The sequence below is a fragment of the Apteryx mantelli genome, chromosome 17 (genome assembly GCF_036417845.1).
Source record: "Apteryx mantelli isolate bAptMan1 chromosome 17, bAptMan1.hap1, whole genome shotgun sequence".
Classification (NCBI taxonomy): Eukaryota; Metazoa; Chordata; class Aves; order Apterygiformes; family Apterygidae; genus Apteryx; species Apteryx mantelli.
In genome coordinates, this window is record NC_089994.1 from 10,813,290 (window position 1) to 10,825,523 (window position 12,234).

Consider the following 12,234-nt stretch of genomic DNA (forward strand, 5'->3'; position numbering starts at 1 on the left):
CGGCTGCCCGTTATCAGCCAAGCCGGGCAGAGCAGGGAATCGCGCGGCACTGCCGGCTCACGAAGAAATGCAGCAGGAAAACGCGGTGCCCTTCTCACGCTGGCCGCAGGAGCGTGTTTAAGCACCGTTTCAAGGTCAACAGCACCGTTCCCGGCTGCTCAAAACAGCACATCGGTAGCACAAACCGTGTGAATTAGATTTGGGAAAGGGTTTGGTTTTTTTTTTTCTTTCTCTCCACAGGCTTCGGCCTGGCAAACGAGCAGGATCAACTGTAGATGTAATGCAGGCAAAATATGGTCTGAAATATGTGGGCTGATGTATGATTTATGCTAATGGTGGCAAGGCATTGCGGTTAAGCAGCTGCCTGCACAGCAGCTCGGAGGAGTCCCCGGCTGTCGAGGCAGGTGAAAAGCTGAGGGGCCACTCGGTCAGAACAGGCTTTACTTTTTTCAAAGAGTTTCTTTGTCCCATATCTTTCCTTATTCATATTTGCAAGATTCATGCGATTGATAGGATTTTTCCCTCCAGCAACTCTATAACAACAAACCTTTTATGCAGAACAGAGAAGCAAATTTGATCTAGGGTTTAGAGATAAGCTTTACAGAGGCTATAAATGGTAGAATGAATAAACACTGATCTTTATTGGGTACAGACACCTGTAAGTTTACTATGGAAACTGGCTGTGCTCTGCCTCGGTCCTGCCCTCTGCTGCTGGTGGAGAGCGTTCTCTGCAGCTAGGACGGCTTCCTATAAATGGCATTTCTCCAGCCTCTTTCCAGAGTCTCCTGTTTTTCCTCCTTTACCCTTTACCTTCTGCTTCTCTCAGTTACACAAGCCATGCGGGCAGGCAGCATTTCAAGGGTTTCTGAGAAGCGTTCATGTGGCAGATGCCATCCGCTTTCTTTTTCGTATTGCGTTGTTACATGCTGCAGAGCCAGTCCTCCTTCCGACTCGGACTTGCCCCCCGGGGAGAGCTTTTGTAGTGTTGCTTCCAGGTGTTATTCAGAGTTAAAAACATGCTGCTCGGGGCAGGCGTGATGAAAGGTGGGTGAGGTGAAGACCAGCGACTTAAGAATCCTAGTCTTAATGCCAGTGAAAATTAAAAGCAAGACCGGCTGCGGCAGACTGATACCCCGGCTATATGCAAGGGCAACAGACAGGCAGCGACAGGATGCAGCTTGTGCACAGAGAAGCAAAATGTCAGTTTGCAAACAAAGCTAGAGGATGGCAGAGGCCTGCGAGCCACGTGGGCGCTGCTCCTTTCTGCCCTGCGGAACAAAGCAGCTTTACAAGGGATGGATGTGACGTACTTCAGATCACTGAAAGGGGCTCTGTTGAAATTTCTCCTGTAAAGTCACAAGTTCAGCCTTGCTTCATGGCTGGTGGGGAGGAGGAGACTGCTTCTCTGTGTGAGGGTGATGGATGGGAAGATGCTACTTGACGTAGTCGAGCCCTTACCTGTAGCTTTCCTTCTCCACAGGTGCCCCTGGTTAACAAAAGCCATCTCCCCAGCCATCCCAGTGTACAATGGGCTCGTGTTCCTGTTCGTGCTTGCAAACTTCAGCATGGCGACTTTCATGGACCCTGGAGTTTTCCCACGAGGTAACAGAGGATGGGACTGGGGAGTGCGGAGGGGGGATGAAAACCTAAGCCAAAGGAGGTGTCAGGTATCCAAATCCACTCTTTCGTACCCAGCCCCTTTTCTTCTTGTATTCTTTCCTATAGACCTTTTTTCTTTTCACCTTGCGCTCAGCTGGCTGTAGAGGACAGTAGTGAAGTGCCAGATACCCCCATCCCTTGTCTGAGGTGGAGTTTGTTCTCCTTGCGCGTAGGCTGGCAGTCCAGGCACAGTGCTGGGCGGCGTGGTTCTCCCTGAGCAGGTCTCCTGACCGATGCGGCTGTGATTGTCATCCCCTGTGTCAGGCTGGCACGTTGGATTTAAGTCACTGTCTTCACAATAGGTAGCTGAGCATGGTGCAGGGGGAGGCTGAACTTTCTAAAGCTGCTTTGTTAAAGCAAATCTTCCTTCCAAAAAAAGGCATAGAACAAACGCATAAGCAGTGAATTCTAAAAAAGATAATGATTAAGGCCTGCTTTAGAGTGGAGTGTCTAAAAAGTATATACGTTTAAAAAAAGATGCCTGTTTAAATTAGTGTTGATTCACAACTGATTAAATAGGATGAAGATTGCCCAGTTCTCGTAATAGGAGCCACAGAGCAGCTATTTCTTTTAACACATCCTAATGAGAGAATTATCACCTCATTTTATCCATCTTCCAATAATCATTCACATGCAGTTTCCAGCAGAGACTGCTCTAGGCAGCCTGGCTAACCCAAAGGATCTGCGCTCTTTGCAAGCTGTCCTTTCTCACCTCTATTCAGTGAGTTCAGTACCCACTTTGAACTGCTATGGTACCTGACGAGAAACAGGTACCTGCCCTGCTGGCTTCCCTGAATAGCAAGCGCCAAGTTTCTGCAGGTAGCAGGGTCTAATGAGGAGCATCTTTCTGCCAGTCCTTTCAGCTGAAGCTTTTGAGCCCCTGATTAAGTGTTGCAGCACTCCAGTTAAGGAAATAATTTTGTGTAAAGGCAAACTGAGACAATGGCAAGATTCAGTCATTTATGCAAGATTATGTGAGCCAGTGTTTAGGTGCTTGAAGGTCCAAATAGGTGCTACTGAGATTTTCAAAAGAGCTTACGCACTAGGGCTTTTGGCTGGATTCCTGGATTTCTTAATTTCTTCATCTCAGCAGAGATAACAGTGACTGAACAAGCTCAGGCTGTGAGATTACCAAAGGCATCAGTGTTCTTTGCCTTCAGTAGGAGGAGAGTTGGAACAACGCTGTTTCGTTTTAAAAATCTCAGTCTGCGGATCTGATATCTTTGTGCAACGTAGTTTACTCAGAACGGCGCCTGCTGCCTTCCACTTACACTGCCCTACCAGTGACTCAGGACTGAGTGTATCATAAATTCACACCTTCCTTTACGGTTCTCCAGCTTCCCCTGGCAAACAAGCTCTTCACTTTAGCCTGTGCATTTAAAGGAGAAAAGCACAGAGAGATCAAATAGGAACCTGAAACTCCCACCGCCTTCCCTCCCTTCCTGCCTCCCTTAGCACAAGGGAGCCCGCAGCAGCGCAGGCAGAGGAGGAGTTTCCCCCAGCTTGCCCCTCTGCCGCCCCGTTCCCTTCTTCTCTGGCCTTGGCCTCATCTCTGAGCCTGGTGCATGGACCTGGCCTGGGAGAGGGCTGGAGCCGGGGAGCTGCCCTCCGCACTGAGCACGGAAAGGACGAGAACAGGGATGGAAGCCATCCTGGAAGAAAGAGATGGAGTAGGAGTTTAGATGTATGAAAGAGGCAAACTGATAAGGGAAAGAAAAGATGGAAAAGACTAAAAATACCAGTGCTGGAAGGAAAGGGGAGCAGATGTTATTGCAGATCTCAAGTGTGTATGCTAAAAAAGCCACCACCACCCAACGCCGCCTGCAGAGCTGCCAGCCCAAGGAGCCCAAAAATTGTAGGAGTGATTTAAAATGAATATACAATGGATCTATTTGCTTTCCGTTTTTGAAATTACACATTTAGTCTTCTTGTTTTTTTTCAAGCTTTTTAGCATGTTTCTGATGGTTACAAATTTACTTCAGAAACGATACAACAAGCAAGTGATCGTAGAAGCTGAGGCTCTCATGAAGTCACGTGATTCCAGGACTAGGAGCTTTAAGGAAGCCACCAAATGTCATAAGACTTGTGATAAAAACATGAGACTTGGCTTCCCTGTACCAGCAAACAAGAGCGTGAGAATCAGCGCAGTAAGATATTGTCCCCTGCCAATGTATTCTTATGCTCAGATCACTGAAGGCTGGGTAATAAACAAATAAGGTGTATGACATAGTCCTATCATATAAGCTTATATGCGCTCTGGCAGGGAGAACTTAAGGTGTGGGGGGAAGTAAAACAAGCTTTTCTTTTATTACTGAAGAGGATCTGAATCAAACTCCCCAGTCCATTACTCATTTTTGAATCCTGGCTTTGCTGGCTTTCTGAATTATCTTGCTATGAGTCAGGATTGGCTCTGTGTAAGTGAGTTGCCAATGATACACCAAAATGAATCAGAAGACAAGAAAATAGTAAGTCTCTGAAACTGGAGCTAACCTGACAAATCTGATTTGCAGTCTGGGTCAAGGTTTGCAATATTCTTTGCTGGCTAATTATAGATACCAGCTATGAGCTGGGTTACAGTATTTTTGATGTGAACATGTTTTGTAAGAATTCTTCAATTCCTCAGCAGAGCAACTGGGAGATGCAGATTTCTTTGTAGACAAATGACACATATTCTTGACACTTCTAAGTGGATGTCAAGTGCTAGCTTTGATAATAGATAGTTTCTGCAAGATTAATGTGTCTGTATGTGAGTATGTATATGCAAGGTACAAATTTTTGTTTGCATAGTCAGTATTTTCACAAGAGCTTAATGGTTTGGTCATTCTAGTGTTTTGCCTTTATATGTCCACACAAATGTATTATACAGCATTGACTAGTTTATAATGGTATTGAGGAACCTACAGATTGTATTTATAGAAGTGCCTAAGGGATTTAGAGTTAAACTTCCACTAAGAGTCTCACTGATTAGTTATGAAGGAAAATTATAGAGAATGCTGCCAGTACAGTACTCACTTTCCACACACAAACATTAATCCACAGAATACTCTTGCAAGGTAAGTACTGTAGCTGAGCCAGATCCCAAGCTCATATAAGTGAAGGGAGAAACTCCCTCTGAAGTCAATGGAAATTGGATCATTTTTGTCACTCTACCGATACATCTTCTAGAGAAGATTTAATATAGAACTAAGTGACAGTGATTGATGCCCCACTGGGACAAAATTATCAAATTCTACCTAATGTGGAGCCAGTCAACCAAAGCCAGCTACACTATAATGCTTAACCAGGTGTTAAATAGATGTGAACTTCTTAGATTTTCTCTGTCAGAAGGAAACAAATAAAGATTAAAACAATCTGGAATAAAAGAACTTTCAGGAACATCATTCTTTTTTTTCCTTTTCTTTCCAATAGAGAATTATATTTGTCCATTATAGACTGACTTTCATTCTATGCATTTATCTTTAAATGGCCTCTTCTCTTAAACAGGGCAGCGCTTAGTTGAGATGACAAACCATCCACCAGGTTGTCCCTAATAAGATGACTCTGCAGTATTATCATCCCCATCTTACTAATGGCACGCAGAGGCTAAATAACTAGCCCAGGGCCACAGAGTGAAAAAATTAGACTGTAGGATTCCCAACTCCCAGTGCTGTGCTCAGATCACTAGACCATGCTGCCTTTGAGAGAGGTGAGATCTTCCCAGTTACGTCCTGTGCCTAAAGCTAGAGCGTTCTGGGTGTGCTGTGAAGAAGTGAGCACTGGGTATGCTATAGAGATGTAAGCACTGTTGTGAGGGCTCATCACAGGCACCCGAATTGCTTCTGAATCGAATGTTTCACTGCTGCATCAGGATCCCCGAGCAGCAAGTCTGGGGCTGGCAGTAGGCTGGCACCAGAGCGTTGGGTAAATTGTCACTCAGGGTTATTGGGGTTGATGTTTGTTTTTGAGCTAACACAATCTTCTTCTAACATCTGTTGATGTGATTCCTTTTGCCTTACATGCTGGGAGGCCACTGTTGAATTAATCCCAAATGCATGCAGCAGAACTCCTCACAACAAGGTGCTTGGGTGATTTATGGGTTTCCACCTCCACTTTGACTCATCCGTTCCTTCCAGTTGTAAATGCTGGCTGAGATAAGACCCAAACACCCCTCAGTCAAGCCAGTGCGCTGGTGTGTAAGACTGCCTGGTGCTCCCTTGGGAGTATTGTCTCAGGTGCTAAAATGAACCCAGATCATTCAAGTGTCCTGCAGCCAGGACAACCCGTTTGGGCAGTCCATCACTTCCACTAACTTTTATTTTTGCATTGAGCAGCAGATGAAGATGAAGATAAAGATGATGACTTCCGAGCTCCACTCTACAAGAATGTGGAGATTAAGGGAATCCAAGTACGGATGAAATGGTGTGCCACCTGCCACTTCTATCGTCCTCCACGCTGCTCTCATTGCAGTGTCTGTGACAACTGTGTTGAGGTAACGCTCCTGTCGAGTACGTGATCTGATGGCTTTTTCTGAGCGATGGGGTTGCACCTACTATTGGTTACATGCAGTTAGGTGATTCCCCCAGTATTTTAATTCTTGAAAGTCCCCAGCTTTACCCTCATTGCTGGTTCCCTACTATTATTTACCACTTGAAATATTAGTCCTTTGTATGATGTATGTTACATGTGCAATAAAGTTTGGTGCCAGCTTTGTTGCTGGTGATAATTAGGTTAAAATCCAGGAAATCCAGGGTGGACCATACTAGCTTGTGTGCTTTATCAACTGACACAGGAACCAGTTTGTTCCAAATTAAACGATGAGCCCCAGGTGATACAAAGGTGTGTGCCCTATCTCCTTTGTAAGTTGTAATACAGACAGTGGTGTGTGAGCTTTAGGAAGACCAAACTCAGAGTTCAGGGAGTGATTCTCAGATCAGCGGAAGGACCCAACGTCCCAGCTTAGAGCATAAACTCATTCATGCTTCTATTTTGCTTCCTCTGAATTATGGGGCTTTCATGTTTCTTGATAGCCCAGAGGTCTTGTTGAAGCACACAGGATTTTTAAAAAATAACCCCCAAGGTGTGATTTGGGGCTATAAATATCTTCCAAACTCCTAAATACAGAGCACTGTATCCACAGTGCTGTATTGCTGGGGGGATCTTTACTTCTGAGCTACAAATTCCACTTCTTAAGGATAATTTCTGCTGCAAGGTCTATTTTTTTTTTCCAATGGAAAGATGAAATCTTTAATATGTCTAAAATGTATTCAGCTGTGCCCTCTAAATGAAAGGAATTGCTGATCAGAAAAGCAAAAGAACAGCATCAGCTAGGATGCTGCGTACCTCATCTTTGTTCTAACCCTCTTGGCCATAAGCAAGAGAATAGTCCTAAAGAAAGCAGCACAGCTACTTGTGCGAGAAAGGCTGTCTGGGCTTGTCTTGTGCCAGTCATTTTCTCCTTTGGAGCAACATACCTATAAGTTATAATTAGCTGGAAGCAGTGCTGGGCCTGGTAACCATCAGTAGATAGGACAAGCTTGTCCCATTGTAGAAGGCCTTAGATTGACGCTGGGTCTGAGGGACCCTGGAGGGTAAGGAGCTGCTGAGGACAGTGAGTGGAGGGGAATTGCCACAACAGCCGTTTTACTCAACTCTCTTAATTGTTGAACAGAACAGGATTTTCCATAGAAAACCTGAATCATATATTCCTAGTTTTAAACAAATGTTTTCACTAATTCTAGATTTCAAGGATTGTTTAGATGATGGCAATTCTCAGTTGTCCCATGAAATTCCTTCCTTCTGCCCTCCCCAGAGGCTCGGCATGAAAATCCGTTTTCAACAACTGAAGTTTTGCCAGAAGAAGATTGCCCAAAATTCACTAGTGTAAACGCTTGCAATTTCATGCAGCCGTAAGGCCTCCAGAGGAGTCAGTTTTGTGCAACAGAAAGGAAAATGGGAGAGAATCCAAGAGTAACCTAAATAAATTAGCAGCACGCAAGGTGACTCTGCCTGACTCTCGAGAAGCTTTACCGATGGTCAGATCAGTTGAATGTTCCTTACTATTCTGGTGGGCACGAAAGAAGCTCTCACTGTATAATTAAATTATGAATGCTGGGGAGGAGTATAGGCAAAAAACATTAATGACTTCTGAATCAATAAATCATGGTCTTAAACAGCGTGCTTTATTGATTCCTGTGATGCTTATTTCCCACTGCACCTGCCTGTTCCAGCGGTGCTTGGAGACAGCGATAGGAGAAATGGGCGTTTCCATATAGGGCCCATTTAGGTTTGTAATTTACATCTTTTCAGTTTTGGGCCAAAATGTGTGATAAAAGTTCTTAGCCCAAATAAAACTGAGCCAATTGGATAAAAATAAGCAAACAAACAAGAAAAAAATAATGACACTTGCAGAAGTAAAAACAATTAAAACCTAAATTGTGCTGTGACCAGCTGGACCAAAACGCGAATCCATGACAAAAGTAGTCAGATCTTTATTTGCTTTACTGAAGTGTTCACAGTGGATATTTATACAGTTCCATAATCTAGGGATTATTTTTGGGCTGCATACACCCAGGTTTGCATCATAGACACGTGCTATGTCAGCATTTCAGACATAGCCGGAAATGATCTTTATTAAAGTGCCTCTGTCATTTTCTAATGCACTTTGAGAAAGCTCTAATCCATTTCTTCTATTTTGTAAATTTTCAGTCAAAATGTTGTGCAGCACTTCTAAGTATGAAAACCCCTTTGTCATCGTTGGGGGATGTTTAAAGATAATATTACCATAAAACAAAGAATAAACCACTAATTTATTGATGTAGTGGGAGTGTAATATCTGCTCTGAATAAGGCAGAAATAGGAAGGGTTTATTTTTGAGCACCTGATCTTGTTTTGACTTATGCACATCAAGAATAATCCCATTGAAGCCAGTGGATTTACATGCTTATAAATCTGTGTAAAGGCACTTTAAAAGTGTCTACTGCTTGCCCTCGTTATAAGTCTTTTGTTAAAAGGGATCCAGCTTTATGAGGTACTTTGAACTCTTGACTGAGACAACTAATTAGTTTTGGGTTCATAACTAATGTATTTTTCCAGAACTTTGCCTGTGTCTTAGCCAGATATTACCTTTCATTGGGGACCTGCTTGGTAAAAAATATTTTTCATGAGGCCCATAATTTACAGTGAACAAGCACTAGATTCATTCAGTTACATATTAATATAGAAATGTGGGAGAAGAATTCTTTGGCTAGCAGCAGTATTGCAACCTCAAAATATTATAGGTTATAATAACTTCATTGTAACTGATTCCTCATGCTAAGGATGATAAAAAATAGCGCTTCCACCGTCAAGAGAGAAACAGCCTGTCTTTTTCTTTATGTATCTTCATCTTGAACCCTATAAACACCCAGTGCCTCTCCATCCATAGGCATAGACATCACTGATCCCAAGAAGAGCCTTATAAAGAGGGTGTAGCATGTTGTAAAGCCGCAGAGCTATCCTGATGTGATTTTATATGATGATGGTTCAGACTGATCTCTAAGACAATGTATTTCCTTTCACCAGTTGGATATCATTCCCTGTCTCTCCCTTTCTTTACAAGGATTTTGACCATCACTGCCCATGGGTCAACAATTGCATAGGACGGAGGAACTACCGCTATTTTTTTCTCTTCTTGCTGTCCTTAAGTACACACATGGTTGGAGTATTCACCTTTGGGCTGATCTTTGTATTAAACCATATGGAAAAGCTGGGGGCAGCTCATACCACCATTACGTATCCTTCTTTTTGGTCTTTCAAGAGTCAAGGTGGCCTTGAGGAAAATGTGAAAGAATAAATGTGAAGATTTGTCTTCCTGGAACTGGTGGAGATCTACTCCTCTCCGGATTCCCTTTCCTTTTTCCCCGTAAATGCTTAGTGCAAGTTGTCTTCTGTACCGTTCTGACCTATGTAGCCACTGATTACCCCCAAAACTGTGGCTGACCTTCTGTCTTTCTCAGTCATTGCCATGGTGACCTAGCAGAGAGAGATATGCTGCATTCCTGAATTTTACTTCCAATTGGAGGTGACTCTACACTGCTGGGTACTATTTATTATATTTAAAACATAATACAGTAGATTTTGCCCTAGAGGCAGTCCCTCTGCATACTAGCATAATACATATACTAACATATATGCTAATTGACATATGTTTTTGTTGAATGTTTTTAGATTTTTCAGGATCAAAAATGTCTATAAAATAGTTTTCTCAGATTATAGAAAAAATTTACATCTCTTTTAACATTATTTTCTTGCAAATGTTCATCAGAGAACGTATGTGCAGAAAACATGTCAAAATCTGCATAAAGAAATTTAATGCCAAAGAGTGATTGAGAGCGGGTGGAGGGTAAGGGGAAAATACAAAGTTTTGGTTGACCCAGATAGGTGGTTTTGAGGGCAAATGGAAAACAGAGGGTTAATAGTAAGTAAACCTGACAGATTCACCCCACTGAAAAGCTGAGTGGCCACTTAGGTGTTTCAAGGAGAAGGGAAAAAACCTGCTATAAAGCGTTTTGTTGTGGTTTTGTGCTGACATTAGCTCTGTGGTTCTGAGGGATGCTACTCCCACTGGCAGGTTAGAGCACAGGAGTCTTTAGAAGATGGTTACAGCCAGAATCAATGAGTTTGCGTTTTATTTTCGAACCATCTCAAGGAGAAGGAGCCAGGCTAGGAGCAGAAATAAAGCAATGTATTTGCTTGGGGCACTGGTCGATGGGAGTTAAAAAATGATGATGCAGAGAGGTTGTTGCTCTGCCAGCCTGGTGGTTTTGGGACGCATCCATCACCATCCGACTGCATATTTTTAAACTGCAGAGAACAGACGATATGACTAGATACTAGCGACCAGAAGAGACCTAAAATAAGATGACTGCATTGAAGAGGGAAGGATGGGAAACTTACAGCTTTCAAATACTCATTACAAAATTGTATGCTGAAGAGGAGATAACAGTAGGATTTGTTACTGGTCTGAAAGGATTCCCATAACATATCTGAGGTCTAATTCCAAGGTAGACTTAACTTTGAGGTGAAATTTAAATGGCCTAATTAAAGGCGAGGAATATCCTCCCTATTTTCAAGAATTTTTTCTCCTTTTCCCCTCCCTTTTCTTCACACCCTCTTTTTCCCTTCACTGATTCTCATTTCTTTAACTCCTGGATACAGAATGGCTGTCATGTGTGTGGCTGGGTTATTCTTTATCCCAGTCATTGGTCTCACTGGTTTCCATATTGTCCTAGTGGCCCGAGGGCGCACAACCAATGAACAGGTAAGACACGATCCTTTCTCTGTGCTTGTGGCTGAGGTGTGGAATTGGGAAGGAAATAAAGAGAAAGTTCATGCAAGTCAGCTTGGATAAAGTGAAAACTGACCCAAATCTTAGCAGTAACACCCTTACTAGGGCTTTTTCAGGATTTAGGAAGGTTGCCAATTTTTTATTTTCAATTTTTTTCTTGGATGCACTGCACGCACAGGTTTTGCCTAATCACAAAAGATCAGCACATGCTTATTTATCACTTAAAACCGACTCATGGCCTAGTAATAGGTTTTGTGTGGTGAGTACTGTCAACCCCAGAAGTTCAAACTTTATGAGTCAGAGTGAACGAATCATCAGACTGCACGAAAGAAAGGAAAAGATTAAATCATGCTTTTGTCCTGTCTCCTGATATTTTGCACCCCCCCGCCAGCCCACGCTGCACCAGTCCGGTCTGCGCTGGCCCTTTGTCCCTCGCTCTCATTCACATGCCTGTGTGCGCGCACGCACGCAGAGGCTATTGGCTAAACAAAAGGCCAGCGCAACATCCCGCGCCAAAAAGCCAGGGAAACTTGTGATTTCCTTGCAGTTACTCGAAAGCGTGTAATCCGCAGCCCCCGGCGAGAGGCCGACCTGTATGCACGTGCCCAGCAGCAGCCTGGTGCAGGTGCCGGAGATCCAGCCCCGGACGGCCAGTCTGCTCCTGCTGTTCGCGCGGGGCAGCTGGCTCCGTGGAAAGCTTGGCACCTTGGTACGTGGTGTGCCAGTTGGCTGCTTTCTTCCTGAGGCTAATTAATCGTGTGCGGCCCGGTGCTTTGCCCTTTCACCGCTCCAGCTCCAAAGCTCCGCTCACGCGGCTGCCTTTCGCCGCTCCACGCGTTTTCCCTGCTCTTGCATCCGCGGGCTCTCCGTGGCCCCCGTTGCTGAGGTCCCATTCGTGTCGTACGGCACGCTGACGGCTTCGTGCTCCTGTAGACTGTATCGCTGCGGTGCAGGCAAAGGTGAAGACATCTGCCTGAGGCCAGGCCGGTGTGAGCTAGGATGAGATGAGACGGTGTGTCCTATCCAACGGGAGACAGTAAAACCCTTTGTCTGCGAATAGGGTGAGGGGTGAACGCAAGCAAGGAATCTGAAACCGCCCGTAATTGGTGCCTGACGTGGCCTTTGAACAAAGCAGGCTTGCTGTCGCTGTGAATCCTTACGCGCTTTCTTCCGCCCATCTCAGTCCTGCTTGGAATCAGCTGCCCTTCACTTTTTTTAACTCGTTTTGGCCAAGGATTAGGTTTGATAGCGCTAACAATAGTAGCATGAAA

At 44.1% G+C, this 12,234-nt stretch overlaps 1 protein-coding gene across 1 annotated transcript in view; it reads left to right on the forward strand.

Moving 5' to 3' along the window:
- The window catches only part of ZDHHC8 (zinc finger DHHC-type palmitoyltransferase 8), a 119,253-nt gene that overhangs the window by 90,573 nt on the left and 16,446 nt on the right, over nt 1-12,234 (forward strand). The window contains exons 2-5 of the mRNA XM_067306953.1: nt 1,481-1,602; nt 5,970-6,127; nt 9,236-9,408; nt 10,834-10,936. Of these exons, the coding sequence (XP_067163054.1) occupies nt 1,481-1,602; nt 5,970-6,127; nt 9,236-9,408; nt 10,834-10,936 (556 nt within the window). The remainder of the gene's footprint in view (nt 1-1,480; nt 1,603-5,969; nt 6,128-9,235; nt 9,409-10,833; nt 10,937-12,234) is intronic.